At 37.8% G+C, this 26,431-nt stretch overlaps 1 protein-coding gene and 1 long non-coding RNA gene across 15 annotated transcripts in view; one reads left to right on the top strand and one right to left on the bottom strand.

The window, feature by feature from the left end:
- LOC146400981 (uncharacterized) overlaps window positions 1-26,431 on the top strand; it is a 119,233-nt gene that overhangs the window by 3,857 nt on the left and 88,945 nt on the right. For 11 of the 14 annotated variants that reach the window (XR_014813115.1, XR_014813117.1, XR_014813116.1 and 8 more), the window contains exon 2: window positions 474-585. This is a non-coding gene — a long non-coding RNA (uncharacterized LOC146400981). Of the gene's footprint in view, window positions 1-473; window positions 586-6,952; window positions 7,197-26,431 lie in introns of all 14 variants that reach the window. The other 3 variants (XR_014813121.1, XR_014813113.1, XR_014813118.1) reach the window with 1 other exon arrangement.
- FABP2 (fatty acid binding protein 2) lies at window positions 22,234-25,965 on the bottom strand. The gene is given in 4 exon segments (NM_001031780.1): window positions 22,234-22,456; window positions 22,853-22,960; window positions 24,185-24,357; window positions 25,862-25,965. Coding segments are annotated over 4 exon segments (399 nt in total). The 5' UTR covers window positions 25,929-25,965; the 3' UTR covers window positions 22,234-22,405.

Below are 26,431 nucleotides of genomic sequence, written 5' to 3'. Positions count from 1 at the left end.
ATACCAAAGTGAAAAATAATCTCAGTTAGTAGTTCCCATTGTGGTGCAGTGGAAACAAATCTGACTAGTATCTGCGAGGAAGTGGGTTTGATCCCTGCCTTCCCTCAGTGGGTCGGGGATCCGGCATTGCTGTGAGCTGTAGTGTAGGCTGGCAGCTGTAGCTCTGATTTGACCCCTAGCCTGGGAACTTCCATATCATGAATGCGGCCCTAAAAAGCAAAAAGAAAAAAAGAAATAATCTGTTATTAATTTCTTCACTGCTTTGTGGTGTCTGCATGTCTAGTCGGATAGCATTTAGTCCGTCCACTAGTATACAGATAGTAAGCTACCAGGAATCGCCCAAAGCTGGAGGGAAATCTGTGGAGTTCATTTGGAGTGCTACAAGGGGTGGTGTGGTAGAGGAGAAGCTTTCCTCACCCACAGTTCTGATGACAGGAGTGGCTGTCACTGACTTGACGCTGCTCTCACTCCAGGGCTGTTGCTGCTGAGAGATCCTTGGACCCCTACCATGAGCCAGCGGAAGTAAGAATTCTATTGGTCAGTCTCCCAGATTTCTGCCTGCAGTATCCAATCAAAATGAGAATGGTAAGAGACTCTCCTTGTCTTTTTTCTTTTTTCTTTTTTTTTTTTTTCTTAGTTTAGAATCGCAGGAGAAAACATTCATGTGAGCTGTTTTGTGAGGTTATAGTGACTTCGGTGTATTCTATACTCTCGTTTTCTGTTTCTAATGGCTGTAGAGAAAGGGAAGCTTAAAAAACAATGTCCCTGGAACCCAGCACTCTCAGAGGGTAACTTTTTTCCCTTCTGAGGGACAGTACCCCATCAAATGACATGGCCACCTGATTCTCAGTCACACCCCAGAGCTCACCATTAAATTTACAGTAGAGGGTCAGAAACTGGACTTTTTAATTGACACTGGCTGGTTTTACCATCCATTCAGAGGACTTATCTCTACCTGTCACCTTGGCTTCTTTTCATGCTGTCACATTCTCTGGGTAATCTGTTTCGTTGTCCACATCTCAGGCCACTTCCGTATCCTTAGGACTTCCGTTCCTTTTTTTTTTCATTTCCGTCGTTGCACTCTGTATACCCATGATAGTTTTCTTTGAGAGTTGTACAGTCATCAAAACTAATTGCTAGTTGTTGCAGCTTCTTTTTTATCTTCATCTTGACCTTCAGCAGCTTCCATCCCATACCCCACTATTAATGTAAACGCACCCCACTCAGCCAACCTGGTGACCAGCAAACACCCTTTGCTCCAACCAGATTGCTTTCTTCCATCTAACTCATTGAAACTGTTACCTTGGTGTTTGAGTTTTGGTGCATGTTGTTCTCATTAAACTCTAAGGCTTCCCCAGCTATCCCGATCCTACCTATCCTTTTTCAGTTCAAATGCCAACTTCAGAAACTTTCTTTCACTGCATTTCATGTTGATCTTTCCATTCTCCGCATTTTTAATACACCAATTGCAAAGAGTTCACATTTAACTCATCTCTAAGTACTTCATATGTCATGCTTTCTTCTTGGAGAGAATTATCTTTTGAAGATAAGTGTTCTGAAATGTTTGTTCCCATAGGTTTTTTTTATTATTCTTATTCTTATTCTTTTTAGGGCCACACCTATGGGCATATAGAAGTTCCTGGGCTGTAAGTTGAATCAGAGCTGCAGCTGCATGCCTACGGCACAGCCACAGCAATGCCAGATCTGAGCTGCATCTGCGACGTACACCACAGCTTGTGGCAATGTTAGATTCTTAACCCACTGAGCAAGGCCAGAGGTTGAACCTGCATCCTCATGAATACTAGTCAGGTTCTTAACCCACAGAGCTACAATGGGAACTCTTATTCCCATAGCTTTTTGCCTTCTGTATCAGTTACCCTCTACATTTGGTAATAACCACCCCTTGGTTATTTTTTCAAAATTTTTCTACCTTCAGCTTAGAAAACATTGAGATTTTCTTGATATATTATTTGACACATTGGCTTGCTTTGTAGCACAATTTCATGGAAATTATCTCCCCATCAGAGTATTAAATATTCTTTAGGATGAAGACCATATTTTTACTGTCTTTGCAGCCTCCATAGTCCCTTGAATGTGGAAGAAATTAAATATTTATTCAATTATATTTTGAACAGTTATATTCTGCAACCACTAACACAATCTTAGCCAAAAAATACTTGTTAAATGATCTCTTTTGTAACATAAAAGTATAATGATACCACTAGGGTCTACCACTACTGATCTCTCACTCTCTGTGGGGGTACTTTCTGAGGTTTTCTTCAAGTACTAGTCATGTATATGTCCTCATCTGTTCTCCCTTTTTGAGTTTTATGTCTTTAATTTGAATATATTATATATATATTATATATGTATATTATATATATATTATATATGTCTTTTTGAATGCCTGCTGTGTGTCAGGCACAGTCTGAGGAGCCATAGGAGATTCAGGTGCAATAGTCATCCAGTTCATTAGAATTACTGACTGAGGGCATCCAACAGATATAGGATATTCAAACTCTCTGTCTCAGAGCCTTAGGGTTCATGACTGTGCGTTAGGAAGGCTATGCAGGATTGACTGTGAATAAACTTCCTACCCTCTTCCTCCTACCACTCACATACATACACACTTCAACCATAAGAGCTCAGTTGTGTTTATTTCATATTTTAGGGTTTCATAAAATATTTTATTGCAAAATAAAGAAGGCATTCTGCTTTTTTTTGAAGTTTAAAACCAATTTTAATATGGCCAAACTTAATTGGTAGGCATAGATGACAAAGATGTTGAAACCCACAGCTTAGATATCTCATTATGCTAACCAATAGAACTATCAACCTTTTTTTTTTTTTTTTTTTTTTTTTTTTGTCTTTTTGCCATTTCTTGGGCCGCTCCTGCAGCATTTGGAGGTTCCTAGGCTAGGGGTCTAATCAGAGCTGTAGCTGCCAGCCTACGCCAGAGCCACAGCAACACAGATCCAAGCAGCTTCTGTGACCTATACCACAGCTCACGGCAACGCCGGATCGTTAACCCACTGAGCAAGGGCAGGGATCGAACCCGCAACCTCATGGTTCCTAGTCAAATTCGTTAACCACTGCGCCACAACGGGAACTCCCCTATTTTTGTTTTATTGAAAGGTATTAGAGGGGCTGTCATTGAGGGTGGAGATTGAATAGTTAGTTAATACATGCTGTGTATTTTCTCATAAAATTACATATGGGCTTTCAAGAGTAGCCAAGACAATATTGACGTAAGCATGAACTAGAATAACAGTTTTAAGTAAATGGATGACAAAGTGATAAATGTTATATATAAAATATTAATCTGCATTAAACTTAAAAATGTGAGAAATGTCAATATGTTAACAGCAGTTAACTCTGGGAGATGAGATCACAAATCATTTTATTCTTGGTGTTTTTTCACAGAGTCGGGAAGTAGGGGAGAAAGTTTTGAAATAAATTAGGAAACAAGTAAGAGATAGTATAGTTCAAAATTATTATTTAACTATTTCTAACATCAGATCACAAACACCAGACACAAAAGTATCAGGGGATTGTAAGGATTTATAACAGTGCTTTTCAAACTGTGTTTCATGGAGCACTACACTATGTTTCCTCAAAATTCAGAGATCAACATGAAATGAAAGAGCTTGATGCCGTGAATGAGGCGTCATGCCCTTCCTGAAGAAGCTCAGATAGAAATGTGAAAATATGCCCTCTTAGAAAACAGACTTATTTTTTTATACTCTGCTGAGAGCTTTTAAATAGTCACCTTGGAAGACCCATGTTCATAGTGGTGGAGTGAGCAACTCCATGTCTCTGTGCCTCCACAGAAACATTGAAAAATAAGCAGAAACTGTCTGAAACAAGTTTATCAGAACTCTGGGAACAGTCAAATGTTTACAGAAACCAAGCAAACCCTGAATCAAAATATATGAATAAGACATGGAGAAAATTGAAGGGAGAAATAGACATATCTAAAATAATAATTGAGGAATTCCAGTCATGGCTTAGCGGAAATGAATCTGACTTGTATCCATGAGGATGTAGGTTCGATCCCTGGTCTTGCTTAGTGGGTTAAGGAATGGGTGTTACCGTGAGTTGTGGTGTGGTTTGCAAACAAGGCTTGTTGTAGGCAGCTGTGTTGCTGCGGCTGTGGTGTAGGCCAGTGGTTACAGCTCCTATTTGACCCCTAGCCTGGGAACCTCCATATGCCAGGGTGTGGTCCTAAAAAGACAAAATGAAATAAAGTAATAATTGGAAATTTGAGTAGTGCACTTTCAATCATGGCTAAAACATCTGGATAGAAGATCATTAAGAAAATAGAGGCCTTGTGGACAGAAAAAGACAAATACTGTATGATATCAATTATATGTGGAATCCAAGCAATTAAACAAACTAATAAACATAACAAAGAAGAAACAGACTCACAGATATAGAGAACAAACTACTGGTTACCACTGGGGAGAGGGAGGTGGGGAGGAGCAAGATGGGGTAGGTGATTAAGAGATACAAACTATTATGTATAAAATAAATAAACTGCAAGGATATATTGTATAGCACAGGGAATATAGCCAATATTTTATAGTAACTATAGAGTATAACCCTAAAAATTGTGAATCACTATATTGTATGCCTAAAACTTATGTAATATTGTAAATCAACTATGCCTCAATAAAGACAATAGAAAATTTGAACATTATAAAACAATGAGACCTAATAGACATACATAGAATACTCCACACAAAAACTGCAGATTATATATACTATATCAGTTGGTCACCCAGGCCGATTGAAATAGAGATAGTGTGTTGATTTTAGAAACTAGAAAGAATAAAGTTCATAAAATGTTCAAAATTGCCACCTCACAAAATAATCCTAAACAAATTCTACCTCAGAATAAATGAAGTTGTTGGTTGTTTCATAACTCTTTCAGTTGAATTATTTCGCTTTTCCTAAGCTGGCAAAATCAAGCCCCCATAGAATGTGCTGCTGGTTCAGCTCTTTGTATTGCATATCCCAAAAACTCACTAAATGTAACTCCAGGGCCATTTTATTATGTCATGGATCTAAGGATCCAGACCCAGGCCACTTACTCTGGCCATTAGCATATAAAACATAACTAGAACACAAGTCATTTCCTCTTTCAGGTTATGGCTCAAAACATCACCTGACTATTCTATTTAAAATTGTGCCATTGGGAGTTCCCATCGTGGCGCAGTGGAAATGAATCCAACTAGGAACCATGAGGTTGCGGGTTCCATCTCTGGCTTCTCTCAATGGGTTAAAGATCTGGTGTTCCTGTGAGCTGTGGTGTAGGTCACAGACGCGGTTCAGATCTGGTGTTGCTGTGGCTATGGCGTAGGCTGGCACTGCAGCTCTGATTAGACCCCTAGCCTGGGAACCTCCATGTGCCACCTCCTTGAGGCCCTCAAAAGACAAAATAAATAAATAAATAAAATTGTACTATTTCATTTGGAGTGGATCAGCAATGAGATCCTGCTGTATAGTATAGGAAACTATATCCAGTCACTTGTGATGGAACATTATGGAGGATAATGTGAGAAAAGAATATAAATATATATGTATGACTGGGTCACTTTGCAGTACGGTAGAAATTTATAGAATACTGTAAATCAACTATAATGAAAAAATAAAAATCATAAAATAAAAATAAAATAAGATTGTATCCACTGTCTCACCACTAGCACTCCTCATTGCTCTTCCTGGCCGGGTTGCAGGAAGAGCATTTATACCATCTAATGTACTTTATATTTTACCTTTTTCTCTTTTAATTAATTTGTATTCCCCTCCATAGGGACAAGAATTTTTTGGTCTGCCCTGTTCACTATTATATTCCTAACACCTAAATCAGCACCTGCATCTAATAAGTATTCAATAAATACTTATTGAATCATATTTTGAAAGAAAATATACCTATATAACCATATTAAATAAGATTGAATCTGGATTCTAGAACATATAGATTTTAGAACTAGACAGACTACTTGGGTTCAAATCCTGGTTCAGCCACTTAAAGTTGCTTGTCTGCCTTTTTCTCTGTGTCTTTCTACTTTTGTTCCTTATCAGGGAGGAAGAAGTTTTCCTTTACCCTTCTAGGTTCTACTGGCTGGTTTAAGAATTAAATAGACATGAGACAGATTAGCAGGGAAAAAATCAAACAAAAGGTAAATAAAATATGTATATATACATATATATAAAACCCAGGAAAACTGAGTAACTTTTCAAAATGGACAAAACTGTTGCCCTAATTAACCATCTTCAGCTAGAAACAAAAGAGGATGTTAGGAGTAGTGATTTGGGACTTCAGAGGAGAGGAAAGCATTCTCATGAAGATGGAAAAGCAAATGTTTGATAAACAAATGTTTACTGGGCCATGCAGAGAAATTGGGACATTGAGTGTACTCTAATCTCTAGGCCCTCCTGTGTTTCCCCCACCACATCGAGTTCATATTCTTTGCAGATATTCTGGTGATACTTCTATTCTGCTTACAAGCCCTTTATTTAAATATTTTGGGCAGCTAAGAGGAAGGTAAAAAAGGCTTTTGAGACTTCTGTTTCTGAAAAATAATCAGCCTAAATTAATCATCATGCCAAAGAGATACATTTTTGGGGTGGCAAATTTTGTTCCCCTACACCATCATTACTAGCTGATGACTTTTTCTATGTCTTGAAGTCATATTCCCAAGAGAGAGAGACCTTAACTGGTTTAACTAATTGAAATTAATTGGTGTTGAACAAGGTTCTCATATTATAGGCTGTCCTTAGGTGTATAAATTGACAGCCCTCAGATCAAGCCGCCTAATCTGATAGGGTCAAAGTAGGCTTTTTATGGTTCAGAATTATCTGTGCATAAGAATAGATAAGGCTGATTCATTCAGTAAAACTTCTTTCTTTCCTTTTCCTTTTTTTTTTTTTTTTTTTGTCTTTTTAGGGCCACACCTGTGACATAAGGAGGTTCCCAGGCTAGGGGTCTAATCGAAACTGTAGCCATCAGCCTATGCCAGAGTCAGAGCAATGCCAGATCCCAGCCGCATCTGCGACTCACACCACAGCCCAAGGCAGCACTGGATCCTGAACCCACTGAGCAAAGGCAGGGATTGAACCCGCAATCTCATGGTTCCTAGTTGGATTCGTTTCTGCTGAGCCATGATGTGAACTCTGTAAAGCTTCTGCAGGTAAGTTCTCAGCATACAGGGTAGGGAAAGCTGGCTTGCTGAGGCTGAGACTATCTGATAGACCCCATTTATTCACCTCACTGCAATTATTAATGTTTATTATGTGTTAGAAGGATCTAGTGGAGGGAGTGGCATAGATCTAAGACTCTATTCTTGCCCTGATGGAGCTCCCAGAAGATCGGAGACAGACAAGCAAATTGGATACAGAAAAATGGTGTGCTGCTGATGAGCACATTGTGCTGTGGGAACACAGGATGAGCATCAGTGGGAAGTGGGAATGTGAAATAAGTTCTGTTTTTTTTGCCCTAAGGAGGTATAGAAGAGAAGTTCTGTGTCATATTTATATCCTTGGATATCCTTGTTATCTTAATGTCTTGTTTAAAAATTATCTAAAGCAAAACCAAGAAATGGCATTGAGTATATACTTTCTTACCTAAAGGACCTTTTTCAAAAAATTCAATAAATTTTATTACATTTATAGTTGTACAACAATCATCACAACCCAATTTTATAGAATTTGCGTTCCAAACTCCCAGCCAGTCTGCCCTACCCCCCAAACTGTCTCCTTTGGAAACCATAAATTTTTCAAACTCTGTGAGTCAGTATTTGTTCTGCAAAGAAGTTCATTGTGTCCTTTTTTTAGATTCCACATGTAAGAGATAGCATTTGATGTTGGTGTCTCACTGTCTTACTGACCTCACTTAGCATGATAATTTCTGGGTCCATCCACGTTGCTGCAAATGCTATTATTTCATTCCCTTTTATGGCTGGGTAATATTCCATTGTGTATATGTACCACATCTTCTTTATCCACTCTTCTGTCGATGGATCTTTAGGTTGTGTCCAGTTCTTGGCTAGTGTATGTAGTGCTGCAGTGAGCACTGGGGTACAGGTATCTTTTCAAGTCAATGGTTTTCTCTGGATGGATGCCCAGACATGGAATTGCTGGATCAAATGGTAATTCTGTTTTTATTTTTTTGAGGAATCTCCATACCATGTTCCATAGTGGTTGCACCAATTCACATTCCCACCAACAGTGTAGTAAGGTTCCCTTTTCTCTGCACCCTCTCCAGCACTTACTGTTTGTAGATTTTTTTTTTTTTTTTTTTGGTCTTTTTGGTCTTTTTGACATTTCTTGGGCCACTCCTTGCAGCATATGGAAGTTCCCAGTCTAGGTGTTGAATCAGAGCTGTAGCCGCCAGCCTACACCAGAGCCACAGCAATGCGGGATCCAAGCTGCGTCTGCAACCTACACCACAGCTCACAGCAATGCCGGATCCTTAATCCACTGAGCAAGGCCAGGGATGGAACCCGAAACCTCATGGTTCCTAGTCAAATTCATTAACCACTGAGCCACGACGGGAACTCCCTGTTTGTAGACTTTTTGATGGTGGCCATTCTGATTGATGTAAGGTGATACCTCATAGTAGTTTTGATTTGCATTTCTCTAATAATGAGTGATGTTGAACATCTTTTCATGTGTTTTTTGGCCATCTGTATATCTTCTTTGGAGAGTTGTCTATTTAGATCTTCTGCCCATTTTTTTTCATGGGGTTGTTGGTTTTTTTTTTTTTGTTTTTTTTTTTTGGTATTGAAATCCAGGAGGTGTTTATAAATTTTGGAGATTAATCCCTTGTCAGTTGCTTCATTTGCAAATAGTTTCTCCCATTCTGAGGATTATATTTTTGTTTTATTTAGGGTTTCCTTTGCTGTGCAAAAACTTTTTGTTTAATTAGGTCCCATTTGTTTATTTTTGTTTTTATTGTCATTACTCTAGGAGGTGGATTGGAGAAGATATTGCTGTAGATTATGTCAGAGAGTGTTTCAGCTATATTTTCCTCTTAAGAGTTTTATAGTATCTAGTCTTTTTTTCTTTTTCTTTTTCTTTTTAGGGCTGCCCACATGGCATATGGAGTTTCCCAGGCCAGGGGTTGAATCAGAGCTCTAGCTGCTGGCCTATACCACAGCCACAGCAACATCAGATCTGAGCCATGTCTGCAACCTATACCACAGCTCATGGAAATGCCGTATCCCCAGCACACTGATCAAGGCCAGGGATTGAACCTGCATCCCCCATGGATGCTAGTAAGACTCCGCTCCACTGAGCCACTATGGGAATTCCCAGTATCCAGTCTTATATTTAGGTCTTTAATCCGTTTTGAGCTTTTTTTTTTTTTTTTTTTTTTTTTTTTTTTTGTGATGTTAAGAAGTGTTCTAGGGAGTTCCCGTCATGGCGCAGTGGTTAACGAATCCGACTAGGAACCATGAGGTTGTGGGTTCCATCCCTGCCCTTGCTCAGTGGGTTAACGATCCGGCGTTGCCGTGAGCTGTGGTGTAGGTCGCAGATGTGGCTCGGATCCCGCATTGCTGTGGCTCTGGCGTAGGCTGGCGTCAACAGCTCCAATTAGACCCCTAGCCTGGGAACCTCCATATGCTGTGGGAGCGGCCCAACAAATGGCAAAAGACAAAAAAAAAAAAAAAAAAAAGGAGTGTTCTAATTTCATTCTTTTACATGTGACTGTCCAGTTTTCCCAAGTCCACATATTGAAGGGACTGTCTTTTCTCCATTGTTTACTCTTGTCTTTGTCATAGTTTAGTTGATTCTGGTCTTTCTGTCCTATTCTGCTGATAAATATTTCTGTTTGGGGGCGAGTACCATACAGCTCTGCTGACTATAGATTTGTAGTTTAATCTGAAGTCAGGGAGCCTGATTCCTCCAGCTGCATTTTTCTTTCTCAGGATGGCTTTGACTATTTTGGATATTTTATGCTTCCAAATAAACTTTAAAATATTCTGTTATTTGTGAAAAATGTCCTTGGTAATTTGATAGGGATTGCAGTGAATCTGTAAATTGCCTTGGGTAGTGTAGTCATTTTCATAATATTGATTCTTCCAGTCCAAGAGCATGGTATATCTTTCCATCTGTTTGAGTCATCTTTGATATCTTTCATTACTGTCTTACAGTTTTCAGAGTACAGGTCTTTTGTCTCTTTAGGTAGGTTTATTCTAGATATTTTATTCTTTTTGATGCAGTGTTAAATGGGATTGTTTCCCTGATTTCTCTTTCTGTTCTTTCATCATTAGCATACAGAAGTGCAGTTGATTTATTGGTATTAATTTTGTATCCTGAAATTTTACTGTGTTCATTGAAGAGCTTTAACAGTTTTCTGGTAGTGTCTTTAGAATTTTCTAGGTATGGTATCATGTCATCTGCAAACAATGATAGTTTTACTTCTTCCTTTCCAATTTGGATTCCTTTTATTTCTTTTTCTTCTCTGACTGCTGTGGCTAGGACCTCCAAAACTATGTTGAATAGCAGTGGCGAGAGTGGACATCCTTGTCTTGTTCCTGATATTAGTGGTAATTCTTTCAGCTTTTCACCATTGAGAATGATGTTAGCTGTGGGTTTTTCATATATGGCCTTTATTATGTTGAGGTAGGTTCCCTCTATGTCCATTTTCTGGAGGGTTTTTTATCAGAAATGGGTGTTGGATTTTGTCAAAAACTTTTTTCTGAATCTATTAAGATGATTGCATGGGGGTTTTTTTTCTTTAGTTTGTTAATGTGATATATCACACTGATTGATTTGCAGATATTGAAAAATCCTTGTATCCCTGGAGTAAATCCCACTTGATCATGGTATATGGTCCTTTTAATGTGTTGTTGGATTCAGTTTGCTAGTATTTTGTTGAGGATTTTTGCACCTATGTTCATCAGTGAAATTGGCCTGTAATTTTCTTTTTTTGTGGTATGTTTGTCTGGTTTTGGTATCAGGGTGATGGTGGCCTCCTAGAATGAGTTTGGGAGTATTCCTTCCTCTGCAGTTTTTTAGAATAGTTTCAAAAGGGTACATGTTAGCTCTTCTCTAAATGTTTGATAGAATTTGCCTGTGAAGCCATCTGGTCCTGACTTTTGTTTGTTTGAAGTTTTTAATCATATTTTCAATTTCAGTAATTGTGATTGGTCTGTTCATCTTTTCTATTTCATCTTGGTTAACGTCTTAGAAGATTGTACTTTTCTAAGAATTTGTCCATTTCCTCTAGGTTGTCCATTTTATTGGCATATGGTTGCTTGTAGTAGTTTCTTGTAATCCTTTGTATTTCTGTGATGTCCATTGTAACTTCTCCTTTTTCATTGCTAATTTTATTGATTTGAGTCCCCTCTCCTTTTTTCTTGATGCATCTGGCTAAGGGTTTATCAATTTTGTTTATCTTTTCAAAGAACCAGTTTTTAGTTTCATTGATCTTTTCTAGGTTTTTTAAGTTTCTATTTCATTTATTTCTGCTCTGATCTTTATGATTTCTTTCCTTCTGGTAACTTAGGTTTTGTCTGTTCTTCTCTAATTACTTTAGGTGTAAAGTTAGGTTGTTTATTTGAGCTTTTTCTTGTTAGCTTAGGTAGGCTTGTATTGCTCTAAACTTCCCTCTTAGAAGTTTATAGTTTTGGAGTGTTGTATCTTTGTTGTCATTTGCTTCTGGGTATTTTTTAATTGCCTCTTTGATTTCTTCAGTGATCCTTTGGTTGTTTAGTAGCATGTTGTTTAGTCTCTACATGTTTTTGGTTTCTGCATTTTTTGTTTGTTTGTTTGTTACTGATTTCCAGTCGAACAGCGTTGCAGTCAGAAAAGATGCTTGGTATGATTTCAATTTTCTTAAAGTTACCAAGGCTTGATTTGTGGCCCAGAATGTGATCAATCCTAGAGAATGTTCCATGTGCACTTGAGAAGAATATGTAGTCTGCTGCTTTTGGTTGGAATGTTTTATATATATCTATCAAGTCCATCTAGTCTAATGCATCATTTAAGTCCTGTATTCCCTTGTTGATTTTCTGCCTGGATGATCTGTCTATTTCTGTAAGTGGGATATTAAAAGTCCCCCGCTATTATTGTGTTACTGTCAATTTCTCCTTTTAAGGTTATTAGCAGTTGCCTTATACATTGAAGTGTTCTTATGTTGGGTGCATATATATTTACAATTGTTATATCTTCTTCTTGGATTGATCCTTTAGTCATTATGTAATATCCTTCCTTGTATCTTATAATATTATTTATTTGAAGGTCAATTTTGTCTGATAAGTGTATTGTTACTCCAGCTTTCTTTTGATTCCGATTTGCATGGAATATTTTCTTTCATCCTTTTTCTTTGAGTTTGTATGTGTCTTTAGAACTGAAGTGGGTTTCTTGAAGACAGTGTATATATGGGTCTTGTTTTTGTATCCACTCAGCCAATCTGTATCTTTTGGTTGTGGCATTTATTCCATTTACATTTAAGATAATTATTGATATGTACGTTCTTATTTCCATTTTATTAGCCATTTTAGATTTATTTTTGTTGGTCTTTTTCCTTCCCTTCTCTTTAGTTCTCTTCTCTTGTGGTTGGATGACTATCTTTAGTGTTATATTTGGATTGCTTTTTTCTTATTTGTGTGTGTATCTATTGTAGATTTTTGGTTTGCAGTTACCCTAAAGTTTTGATATAGAAGTCTCTATAGAAACAAGATTGTTTTAAATTGTTGGTCTCTTAATTGCAAATGCATCTCCAGTGTTCTGCATTTGTACTCTCCTCATGATTTCTCATTTTTTTATATAATGATTTTTACTTTTTTCATTATAGCTGGTTTATAGTGTTATGTCAATTTTCTGCTGTACAGCATCTTGACCCAGTTACACAGACATGTATAGATTCTTTTTTCTCACATTATGCTTCATCATAAGTGACTATATATAGGTCCCAGTGCTACACAACAGGATCTTATTACTTATCCATTCCAAAGGCAATAGTCTGTTAACCCCAAGTTCCAAATCCCTCCTGCTCCCTCCCCCTCCCTCTTAGCAACCACAAGTCTATTTTCCAAGTCCATGATTTTTTTTTCCTGTGGAAAGGTTCATTTGTGCCATATATTTGATTCCAGATATAAGTGATATCATATGGTATTTTTCCTTCTCTTTCTGACTTCACTTAGTATGAGAGTCTCTAGTTCATCTGATTTTCATAGCATATTTGTGGGTGGGTGATTTCCTACGTATACTGTATCTATGCCTCTACTGGTGAGCATTGTCATTTGTAATATTTTTGTTTCTAGTCGTGACCTTTTCTTTTCCCCCTAGAGAAGTTCCTTTAGTATGTGTTGTAAAGCTGGTTTACTGGTGCTGAATTCTTTTAGTGTTTGCTTGTTTGTAAAGCTTTTGATTTCTCTTTCAAATCTGAGTGAGAGTCTGTGTAGAGTAATCTTGGTTGGAGGTTTTTTCCTTTCATCACTTTAAGTATACTGTGCATTCCTTTTTACTGAAAAATCTGCCTATGACCTTATTGCGGTTCTCTTGTAGGTTATTTGTTTCTTTTACCTAGCTGCTTTCAATATTTCCTCTTTGCCTTTAATTTTGGTCAGTTTGATTAATATGTATCTCGGGCTATTCCTCCTTGGGTTTATTTTATATGGTACTCATTGTGCTTTCTGGATTTGAGTGAGTGATTCCTTTCCCATGTTAGGGAAGTTTTGGACCATTATCTCTTCAAATATTTTCTCTGGCCCTTTCTCTTTCTCTTCTTCTCATGACACCCCTAAAATACAGATGTTGGTGCGTTTAAAGTTGTCCCAGAGTTCTCTTAGACTCTCTTCATTTCTTTTCAATCTTTTTTCTCTTTTCTGTTCTACATCAGTGATTTCTACTAGTCCGTCCTCCACCTTGCTTATTTGTTCTTCTGCCTCCTGTATTCTACTGTTGGTTGCTTCTTATTAATTTTTTATTTCAGTTATTGTATTTTGCATCTCTGCTTGTTTAATCCTTAAATCTTCTATTTCTTTGCTCATTGTTTCTTGTAACTTATCAATCTTCACTTCCAGTTTATTTCCAAGATCTTGAATCATCTTTACTATCATCAGTCTAAGCTCTTTTTCATGGAGGTTGGTAATCTCCAGATCACTTAGCTATTTTTCTGGGGGTTTTTCTTGCTCCCTTATCTGAGTCATAATTCTCTGCCTTTTCATTTCGTATAGATTTTTGGTGTGGTCTCCTTTTTGCAGACAATAGAGTTGTAGCCTCTCTTCCTTCTGATGTCTTCCCCACTTGTGGCTGAAGTTGGTAGAGGGGCTTGGTGTAGGCTTCCTAATGGGAAGGACTTGTCCCTGCCCACTGCTAGGTGGAGCTGAATCTTAGCCCTCTGGTAAGTGGATCTTTGTCTCTGGGTGAGCTTAGAGCCAGTTGTGTGCCTGGGGAAATCTTTAGGCAGCCTCTTTGCTGATGGGTAGGACCTGATTTTTCCAAAATGGCCACCTCTAGAGGAGTACACACTAATGATTATTCCCGAGACCTTTGCCTCCAATATCCTTCCTCCACAACGAGCCACAGTCACCCCCTGTTTGGTCCTCCAAGAACTACAGTCAGGTCTGACCAAGATTCCTATGGAGTCCGTGCTTTTTGCTGGGACCCAGTGCACATGTAAGCCTGTGTGTGCTTTCAAGAATGGGGTCTCCATTTCCTCCAGTCACGTGGAGCTCCTGTGCACAAGCTCCACTGGCTCTCAATGCCAGCTGCTCTGGGGGCTCCTTCTCTCAATGCCAGATCCCCAGGCTTGGGGACCTAACATGGGTTCAGCACTCTTACTCCTATAGGTGAGTCTCTGTGATACAGTTACTTTCCAGTCTGTGGGCAACCCACCTGGCAGGTATGGGGTTGCTTATATTGTGTAATTGCCCCTCCTACTATCTTGATGTGGCCTCCCCTTTGTCTTCTGGAGCAGCATATCTTTTTTTTTTTTTTTTTTTTTTCATTTGACAAGTATTTATTGAGACCCTCCTCCTGTCTGTCAGGCACTATTCTAGGCATTTTGGATCAGTGAACAAAACCAAATAAGAAAAACATTCTCTCTTTATGAAATTGAAATCCTAGTGAAGGGACACAAAATATAAAATAATAATTATATAAAAAAATAATATGCTAGAAGGTGATAAATACTAAGAAAAATATAGAACAGGGTAAGAGAGACAAGTTCTGGACAGGGGTGAGAAGAAGCAAGATGGGTGTGATGGAGTGGTTTTCCTGACTTGAAGTGATTTGCCTTAAATTGAAAATCAAGGTAAGTGGTCCTGAGAAGATACTCAGGAGGGAGGAAATCAGCCATGCTGACATCTTCAGAAAAAGCATTCCAAGCATAGGAAAGAGCTAGAGCAGAATATCCATGCAAACAGGCTCCCAGAATGTGGCAGGTACCACAGAGGGGCTTCAGACACTGGAGCAGAAGGAACTGAAGGAGAATGAGGAATAGAAGGTGAGGTCAGGTTAGTAAAAGAATTTTACCCATAAATTTTCTCTAAATTGCAATGAAGAGATGATCCTCTTCTAACCAGTTTTAAAGAACAGAAAAAGATTAAGAAAAATACACAACTTCTTTTATAAGACTGATTTAACCTTGACACCAAAATTAGATAAGTAGAGAACTAGATAATTATAGCCCTATCACACTTATGAATGTAGATGGAAAAATCCTAATACAGTATTGGCAGATCAAATCCAGCAAAGTGTCTAGATTTAATCTTGCCCAAGGAAAGATTTTCTTAAGAATGTAAGACTGATACAACATCAAAAGAAAATATATCCATTTATATAATATTAATAAGTTAAGGAATAAAAAATATAATCATCTTGGCTGACTACTCCCAGTAGCCAGGTGGAAGTGGTACACGCACTGAACAATATGGACCTCCCCACATCTTGGCTAGAGTGGCTCCTGCCCAGCTGAGTGCCCACATTTATAAGTAGCAGTGATAAACACACCTATAAATACTAGCAGCCAGTGAGGGGCAGGCTGATTAGGTGGCACCCTCTCATCATGGAAGTGAGGAGTAGCCATTTATCTTTACTCACATAAGATTTGCTTATTCTGGGCTACAGTTGCTTTCCCTACCCTTCCGGCTTCTCCCCATAGAGCCACATGGGATCTTACTGAATGTTATGGGATGTGGGGGTGAGCTGACTGAGGCCTCATTCTTCCAGCTGCCAGAGGGTTGGCTGTGGTCAGCTCACAGCTAATAATCTTTCTGGAAATTTCTCCTAGGTAAAATATCATCCTGTTTGTGTTTTATTTCTCTCCCCTGGCACAGTCTGCGTCCAAGGATAGGTTGAGGCAGAAGTACAAAGACCAAGCCCTCCTGTCCCAATGAAAGCCACCCCAGTTCCAGAATTTAGCATATCTTTTTTGATAGTTTCCAGATATTTAGTTGAAGGTTGTTCAGCAGTTGGTTGTAATTTATTTACTTTTATGAGTGAGGGAGAGCTCCAGTCTTTCTACTCTGTCATCTTAGTCCCGTCTCCTCTTTTGTTTGTTTTTGGGTGGAGGGAGAGTACTGTTTTTTGGCTTTAAGATATTTTCTCCAGTGAATGTAGTGAGTGTATCAGTACATACATGTACTGTTGGAAAAAAAAAAAAAGGGCAAAAAAGCAGTTATGCCACTTGTAATCTGAGGGATGCAGCCGTAAAATTGAGTGGAAATACTGGGAGAACGTCCTCACCCTGCTGTACATTTCTGCTACTCTTCTACTTCATCTTCTACTCTTCTTCTTCTCCTCTTCTCCCTTTACAAGGGTCCTGACCACTAATTAGTGGATGAATGTTTAAGTTCCCTCTTTTCTTCCCAGTAATCTACATATTACCAGGAAGAGAGAATCTGTGGTAACCCTTCATTCTAGTGGAATTCTCAGTGGGGATACATGGATGAGAGAAGCCCCCTGGAACACTGTTGTTTATCCGTGCCCCTTTGCTTCATGCCCCTTTCTTGATCTTCTACCACTAGCTTGCTTCCTCTTCTTTTCCAGGCAATCATCAAGTCATGTCTATTACAAACAGTAACCTGCACGTGGGTCCTTGAGCCTGAACATCATAAAATACAACACCCTGCGTATTTGCACACACTGCATGGAAGCATAACCCTACCCCTAAATGACCATTCAGTTTGGAATATTATGGTGTTATCCTAGGTATCCTGATTCAAACCCAGGATGAACCTGAGAGTTTGAATTTACTTGATGAAGTTCTTAATGACCTGTGTATTTCTACCAGTAGTGTTCATCACTGAATACTTGGTATTTGGCACATAGTACTTTTTAAAAATTATTTTTTGTTGAGTAAATGAAAGCAGCTTTAAGAAACTGTTCAAGAAAACAGGAAAGGAGTCTTTGTATTACTTCTGATTATTTTGAAATCTGGAACTGAGAAAGCATTTAATAGTTATTTCACACTGCACAGTATAGTATGTCAGACATTTCTGGAACATGCATCCTCTAGATAACTGAAATGCAGTTGAAAAGCTTTGAAAGAATTCATGTTGTCATTGACCAGTAGATGGCAGACTTATGCTATAGTTTAGAGAAAGCATATAGTAGCAGAAGTCAAAGGAATATTTCAGCATACAGTTGACCCTTGAACAACACAGGTTTGAATTGTGTGGGTCCACTTATGTGTGGATTTTTTTCAATAAATATGGTTGAATCCTGACCTTGGAGATGTCCATCCATCATCAACCCTCCTTCCCAAACCCAAAAAACTCCTTCCCTCTTTTGCTCTACCCCAAACAACTTTCTCACCTGCCTTAGTCTCTTCAGATGCCCAGGAATGTCTTGCTGCCAGTCTCTAGTTACTCACAGGAAAGTATCTTTTATACGTATTCATGGTCCTGGGAACAGGATTGGCTACAGCATTTGCAGGGTCTAGTATAAAATGAAAATGCAGGGCTCCTTGTTCAAAATTTATTGATAATTTTAAGACACTAACAGCAGAGCATTAAACTAAGCACATAGCCCTCTGAGCCTGCACAGGTCACATACCCATTGAGGCCAGCCAGACTCAAGAATCTAAAACTCATCTCCTCTTCCCACCCCACCCTCTGTCACTGCAGTACCTCCCTGTGATATATGCCAGAGAGGCTGCTTAAAGGAAGAGTCACTGTTACTCAGATACAGAATCTTAGCCCTAGATCTTAGCACTAGAGATCATCTGGTCCAATTAACTCATTTTAAAGATTATTGAACTAAATTCCAAAGAGATGAAGTGACTTGCACAAAGTCCCCCAGCTAGTTATGTCACAGCCTGGACCAGGACTAATAGTTCTCATCTGCCAGCCAAGGTTCCATCTATCACACAGACTCTGTGAAGGATATTTTAAGAAAAGAGTTCACCCCTCTCCTCAACTCATAGTTTGCTCTGTTTTCTCTTCAAGAGAAGGGAACAGGTTCGTATTACATAGTAACATCTTTTGAGTACCAGCTATGTGCTGAACACTATGTTAGATGTTTTATATATAATACCTCAGTCAGGAAGAATCTGGGGAAATCATCACTATTTCCCCATTTTTCAAATGAGAAAAATTCAGACTCAGAACTTTAATTTTAGTAAGTGGAAAGGCTAGAGTTTAGGCAAGTCTGTGTGATTCCGGAACCCATTCCCTTTTTACCACGTCATTCCTGAGTTCTAGGAAGGCCCACTCAGCCCGTATCAGCCTGTATGTCCTGAACATCAACTCCATTTTTGGTCATTTCTGGATGATCTTGGGGACTCTTAAAAGGTAGTCTGTGTTCTTCAAATTTACCAGTCTCGCTCCTGCCTTGCTCCAGAGTATTTCCTCCACTTGAGGTATTCTTCCCCACAGGCAGTCCATGAAAACAGCACTGCATGTCAGATAGGTAATGGGGGTTCTGATCACATAGGGTCTTACAGACCATTGTAAAGACAATGGCTTTTTTTCTCTGAATGAAATGGGAGACATTGCAATGTTTTGGGCAGAGGAGTGACGGGATCTGATTTAGATTTTTAAAGGGTCATTCTGACTATTGTGTTGAAAAAGAGACTAAGGGGGTGGAGTAAGGAAGGTAAAAAGTAGGAGGCTTTTTAGGATTATTACAGTAATCAGGGGAAAGATAAATGGTGATTGACCAAGGTGACAGCAGTGGAAGTAATGGGAAGTGGTTGGCTTCTGGAGTTATAAATGTATTGTTAAAAGTTTAAACTTTATATTATAGAAAATTTCAAATCCATACAGAAATAGAAAAGTTTAACAAATTGCCCTGTTCCCAGATAGTGTAAGAAAAAGAATGTATATACGTGTATGTACATGTATGCCTGGGTCACTTTGCTGCACAGCAGAAATTGATAGAACATTGTAAATCAATTATACTTTAATAATTTTTTTTTAAATTGCTGTGTTCCCACTAGGTACCCAGAGAACCCATCACGTATCAACATGTGTCAGGCACTTTTCAACAATTATCAGCTTGTGACCAATCATGTTTCTTCTATATCTCTCCCCACTTTCTTCCAGACCCTGGATTGGGGGGAAGTGATTTCAAGGAAACCCCAGATGCCCTATTTCCTCTGTAAATATTTCAGCTTTTACTACTGCAGCTGTTTCTACCTGTTCCTCTATTTTGTGATTTACCCTGTAGCTTTGAAACTGACGGCACTTATGACTTGAACCTAGCCAGAACCCACGTGCTGAGACTCAAACTCAGCCGCAACTCAGATTGGGACTTGAACCCACAGTTTTTAAATTAGAATCACTCACCCGGGTGTCTGGACTTACTGAGGTTCAGGTTCCTTATGCTTCTTCTGTGCAGAAATAATTTAGCAAGAGACAAAGTTATAGGCAAGAAATAGATTTATTAAGATAGGCCGCTTGTTAGAGATGCCAAGTGGGCAGGCAAGGGGGTTCTGCCCCGAGGATTAGGTGGGCTACAGTTTTATAATCCAAGGGGAATGGGGATGGGAAAAGACCACCTCTTCTTCTTTCTTGGTATCCAGTAAGAGGGTATTTGACCCTTTAAGGTCAAACTAGGACTGTCTTGGTGCTTATTCAAATTAGCAGAAGAGTGGTCCTTAAACTCCTGCCCTTGGTCTGAACCCGAATGCAGGCCTCACCCCATCCCCCACCCAGTGACCTGAGGCATCTCTCACACCTCCACTAGTCAAGAAAGCCTGCCTCATTCTGATGGCCCTCTTAAGCAAGTATTGACTTAGAGTAATCTCCCAAAGTTCCCTAGGTTTCCCTCTGTATCTGTGGTCCCTTATTGGGACTCCTGTGACTACCTGTGTAACTATCCTACACTCCATCCCTATCAGCTTCACATACTCATGGCTTTTACTTACTGCTTGCCCTCTTTGTCTCTTTAAACCTTTTTCCTTCCACCAGTTCTCTGTATTTCTCAGATTCAGATTCCCTAAAGAGAGGTTCTTCTAAGTTCAGTTAGTTGTGATGTTCCTTCTGCACAGAGTTCATAACCTGGTCAAATTGTATTACATTGGTTGCTCTTGGGTCAAGTACTCTCTCTTGGTCAGTCAAGTTGGTGTGATATCAAGGCCAGTTTCCCAAAGAGGGGTTATAGCAATGGCAGTCATTTAGCAAACAGTAGGCTACTCTCCACTACTAATAAAGAGTGGAGATTCTAGTGCTAGAAGGATATAAATTGCAAGGAAATAAAACAACAAAAAAACAGCAAGCCAGAAATGAGGCTAGAAATAGATAAGTGCCTAACCACTTAATCGCCACTGTTTTACAGTCAGGTCTTGGAGTGCTGTTCTTGGGTGCCACTAAGGATTTAAGGGTCATTTTTTTTTCTTAAGATATTTTTGTTTGGAATAGGCTGAGTAAGAGCATAGATCATAATGTACTGGGCTGAAAATCAGGACCTCCATTTAATTCCCATCTTCCTCGTGGACTCTGTACAACATAAGACAAGCCAGTAAACTTGTTTGTGCCTTAGTTTCTCTACTTTGAGATGAGATTAATACCTGCCCTTTTCCTATTTTAGTATGTAGATAAGTAAGATCAGAGAGGTAAAACCACATTGAATCTTTATTTTTAAAAAGCATGTGAACAATCTAAGTAATTACTATTTTCTATGTGAAGTTTTAAATGAAGTTATAAAATGAACAGTGAATTTAATTTGTTTTTGCAAAGATTACATATTCTCTGATCTATTCATTTTTATCATGTATTCTAACATTTTTCTTCACACATTGTAATGCATCTGCCATGTTTATTCACAAGTTAGAAGGGAACCTGGGACTTGGTAAGAACTGTATAAATATTAGCTATTATCTTCATTCGTATGAAAAATAATTAGTCAAAACAAAAGTTCGTAGAGTTAAATGCTTAAAATATTGACCACCCTCCGAGCCCCATCATACACACCCACTTCAAATTGCTTGAAATACACAAAATAGTACCTTAGATGAGTATGTGAGTGAAAGAAAACTTTGGGGGCCCTGGAAAACTATCAGCATTCATGATTATGTGTAAAAGGGTGGCAACACTTGAAAGTGACACTTCTGGCATCTGTTAGCCCATCTGTTCTCAAAGACTGGTTTGTGTTCTCGATGCTTCAGAATCACTTGGGAGTTTTCAGGATCTCTGGTTCTGCTTTCAGAGATTCTGATCTAGTAGGATAACCGTGGAGAGAAATCATGCAAAAAATTTTTAAGTTTCTCAGATGATCCTGATGCTTACCCAGCTCTGGAATCACTGACAATGTAGAAAAATAGAATACAGTTCTTTGCCTTAGTATATCATTTGTTTCCTATTATATTGTTCAGAGTGGTAGGTATGGGGAAATACACAAATCCACATCCAGAGAAGGAACTGGGAGGATATCTATTAAATTCAGAATAATGGTTATCTCTGGATTGTGGGTTTTTGCAAATATTTCTTTTGCATTTGCTTTTATTTCTAAACTTTCTGATTGAATATATATTATTTTATAATAGTAAATGTCACTAAGGAAAATATTTAGAACCAGTGCAAGATTTTAAAGCCCCCACACAATAAATGTTTTCAGTTTACCAAATGTGGGAAAAACCCAAAATAGTCTATTGATGCATATGTGACATAACTTTTTTTTTTTTTTAAGGGGAGGCTACTTATAAAGCAGTGGGGGAACAATATTTATTCACATGGTTTTTAAAATGCTGCAAATTATTCGAGAATACCAATAAATTTACATCTTAGAGAATGTAGAACAACTTAAATCCTAATTAGCTTTTACCTGTTTTTTTTTTTTTTTTTTTTTGCTTTGGCAATACTGGAAATATAAGCCATTAGCCAATGTTTATAAAAGGACTAATCAGTCAGCAACCTTATGCTTGATGAGGAGAGGAAAACAGTTCTGGTTCAATATAGATTTTTCCATCTAATTTGTGTTCTGGGCTGTGCTCCAAGAACAATGCTCAATTCTTTTTGAAGATCCTCTTGGCTTCTACTCCTTCATACACGTAAGTCTGAAAGGTGTTAACAAACAGAAGAATTTACCTTTAAGATTAAAGGCTAAATTAAGAAAAATAGTAGTAGTATTATAGCTTTGAAATTTATTTATAATATTTTTTCTTGTACTTGATAGCAACATTTTATACAGATACTTCCATTTAAAGACACATTTTGATTTAGTCTCTTACATTTTCAGTTAAATAGGCTTGATGTATTTGACATATACATGTGTAAGTTCTCTTCATCAGAAGAGAATCAGAAGGCATCAGAAAGTGTATTTTTAAAATCCGTAAGATTTATGAGAAAAGTAACAGTCTGTTTAATGATGGTATAACTCAGTGTAATTCAGTAGCCCCCAAATAACATTGTTATATATTTGCTTTTTCTTTGGAAAGACGAAATTAACTCACCTGGACCATTTCATCCCCGATAATTTCTCGGACAGTATTTAACTCTTTTCCATTATCCACTCGTTGAAATTTTCCAACAAGTTTATTTCCCTCTAAGTTCCAATTCCCCTATGTAAAATAAAAAATAATAATAGTAAATAGCATTTTTTAGGGTCTTAAATGTATGAGACACTGCTCTGAGTTCTACAGATTTATATCTTCAAAATTATGAAGTAAATATCTCCATTTCACAGATCAGAAAACTGAGATGCCATAATTTACCTCAAGCCACAAAGCCAGGGTTGAACCTAGGCTGTTGGGCTCTAGAGTTTGTGCTGGTAACCATCATGCTCATCCCACTCAATAGTTTGCAAATGCTGAATTTTAAGGCAGATCATCAGGGCTTCTAAATCTTTCATGTTGAGTAGTGTTCTAAATTTAATGATGGTTCATATTAGTTTCATGGAAAAGCTAAAAGAGCTTGTGCTTGTTTTAATTCATGTACGTGTCGTAGTAATTAAAATATAAGCGTGGGAGTCCCCTCTTTGGTGCAGTGAGTTAAGGATCTGCCATTGTCTCTACAGCAACATGGGTTCAAACCCTGGCCTGGCGCAGTAGGTTAAGGTTCTGGCATTGCCACAGCTGAGGCATAGGTTACAGCTGTGGCGCAAAATCAGTCCCTGGCCCAGAAACTTACATGTGCTGCGGGTACAGTCAAAAAATGAGAAAAGTAAACCAAAGTGAAGTAAAATAAAATACAACATAACTGATAAAATATTTGGCAATTTAATTATCATTGCAAACATGTATAATTTAACTAGAAAAATTCTAAGGGCAAAATTTTTTAAAAAATCAGTTGAAAAATGTGACTGTAAAATTTCATATTTAAAATATTAAAGGGTGTATTCCCATTGACTTACATTGTAGCAGTAGACCTTTCTGTTTGATCATTCATTCACTAATTTGTTCATTTATTTTGTTACTTCAGTTACATTAATTAAATGTCTCTTATGTTCAAGTCAGATTACTCTAAAAGCTTTTGTTGCTCTTAGGTATGTAACATTGAAAACACCAAGCTTTAGTTTTCTCTGTGAATAGGTATACACTCAGTCATTCAAAAGATATTTTTCTAATTCTTATTGTTTAATCCAGGTTCTTTGCAGAACTGTGTGAAAATCAAAACATTATGTTTAAACACTCTGCTAACTTGTATGATATGGATAAGCTCCATTGGCTGCTTCAGTAAATGAAGGAGAGCTACATTGATTAAACCATCCAATAACAGAAAGCAGAGGATGTTTTAGTGCTGTGTAGAAAAATCAGGACTACATTGCTTATATAAAAATTTCTTACAGTGAGTTCAGTTCCGTCTGCGAGGCTGTAGTTAAAAGTGACACCAAGCTCAAAAACAATTTCAATGTTTCGAAAAGTGCTTGATTCTTTGACTGTGAATTTATTTCCTTCTTGTGTAATTATCAGTTTCAAATTGTCATGAGCTGCAAGTTTCCTCTTTACCACGTTAATACCTGCAAAGGGAAAGAGTTTGGAAGAAATAAAGTCAGAATACTATAAAAAGTGCTTATCTTTCAAAGTTCTATTTTAATTAGTTAATTAAAATAATTAATATTTTGAGGGTGGAGAAGAAAACCTGATGTAGCATTGCCTGTGCATAAGAGCATTCAGATTGCTTCTGTAGAAGTTCAAGCTTGATCAGATCAAATGGTTTTTCTAAAACTTAAGAAAGATTAAATGATGCATAAAATTGTAGAATCTTAGAACTGAGCAGTTTTTTAAAAACTATCAAGATTTTTATTTCAGTGTTAAGTAAAACAAATCCCAGGAATGTCAAGTCAAGGATTTTCAAAGTATATTTACATATTTATAAGAGTACATTTAATTCCTCATGTATGGTTCTTTTCTTTTTTTAAATTCTTCTTTGCTTTACATAATGGCTTTAAAATTTTGAACTTCATAATTCTCTTTGGTTTTTTGCGGCATTTCTGACAGTCACCAAAAAGAAAATTAGCAAGTATTACAGTCAAATTCATTATTGTGAGAATGTACATATTCCATTAATTGAAACTTGAAATGCCTAAACTATAGGATATAATTGATGCAAATTTTTATTTTTAGGTAATAACAATTTTTTTTTTTTTGCCCGTGGACTGCCAAAGTATTGATATAGATAGATAGTAAAATCCATTAAATCAAAACTTCATAGAAACCACATTGTATCATGAGATTATTCCAAAAGTTTACTAAGTCAGAGGAAAAGAGATTGGGTCATTTAAGTCATTAAGTCATAGAACTCTTTTTTTGTTGCTTTATGATATGGTCTTTGCTTTTCCATCCCCTAGAATTCAGTGTTTTAAAGTATGGAAGTTATCATTACCTACTGCCATATTTTACTTTCTAAACAAACAAACAAAAAAACCTGTCAACTTTCAGGAGTTCCCCTCGTGGCGCAGTGGTTAACTAATCCGACTAGGAACCATGAGGTTGCGGGTTCGGTCCCTGCCCTTGCTCAGTGGGTTAACGATCCGGCGTTGCCATGAGCTGTGGTGCAGGTTGCAGACGCGGCTCGGATCCCATGTTGCTGTGGCTCTGGCGTAGACCGGTGGCTACAGCTCCGATTCAACCCCTAGCCTGGGAACCTCCATATGCCGCGGGAGCGGCCCAAGAAATAGCAACAGCAACAACAACAACAACAAAAAGACAAAAGACAAAAAAAAAAAAAAAAAAAAAACCTGTCAACCTTCAATAATCAGTTAACATGAATGAAACTTACCTGGATGTTTTTTGTGTTTCAGAGAACAGCATGCAAGAGTCTTTTCTTCCACTAATGAGACAGTGTATTCTTTCTAATATAAGAAGTAAAAATACGGTTTCCCTACTCTGAACTGTCCCCCATTCTTGATCCTTACCGCCACAACAGGCACTATTCCCTAAGCTTTGAGGTTTAGAAGGTGTTAGAGAGAGAAATGTCTGTGAGAAACAAAAGGGCAAGCCATTAAAGTATTAAGCCCTTACCCATTTTTTCCATGAACTTGTCATAGTTCTCATTGCGGTCTATCTTCCAGGCACCATCAAATGCCATAGTCTCCAGCTGATTCAGCCTCTAGGCAATCAGAGATTCAGGTCTGTCCTTAGGAGAGAATTTATTCTATTTCTTATCTTAGAACCAAATTCATACCATGATGTGGAAGTTTAAAGTTCAAGAGATCACTTAACTACACTAATGCCAAACCATTCTAGTTTCTCTAGTTTCTATAAATTCCTTAGGTCCTCTCCTGAAATTCAGCTGCATTGAAAGATGATAAGCATACCTACTCTGTCTTAAACTACAATTTGTTGTCACATTTATTTTAAGACTTAGAATGCATACTGTCTAAATACAATTTTTATGCTTACATGTTCAAAGTGCACACTGTGTTGAATGTGACATAATTTAGAACATATATCAGATAACATCCGGGAAATGAGACTATTAATGACCTATCCCTTTTTTTACAATAGCAATTTCCTTGTAAAGTAGGACTTTATGACCAAATACAGCTTAAAAGTTAAGGTTAATGTGATATTAAGGCGGCAAAGTTATGG

The sequence above is a fragment of the Sus scrofa genome, chromosome 8 (genome assembly GCF_054392235.1).
Source record: "Sus scrofa isolate SSC_HxYL_T2T_F1_AM1 chromosome 8, Sscrofa_HxYL_maternal_Yorkshire_Landrace_v2.0, whole genome shotgun sequence".
NCBI lineage: Eukaryota > Metazoa > Chordata > Mammalia > Artiodactyla > Suidae > Sus > Sus scrofa.
This window is presented reverse-complemented; position numbering and strand designations above follow the sequence as displayed.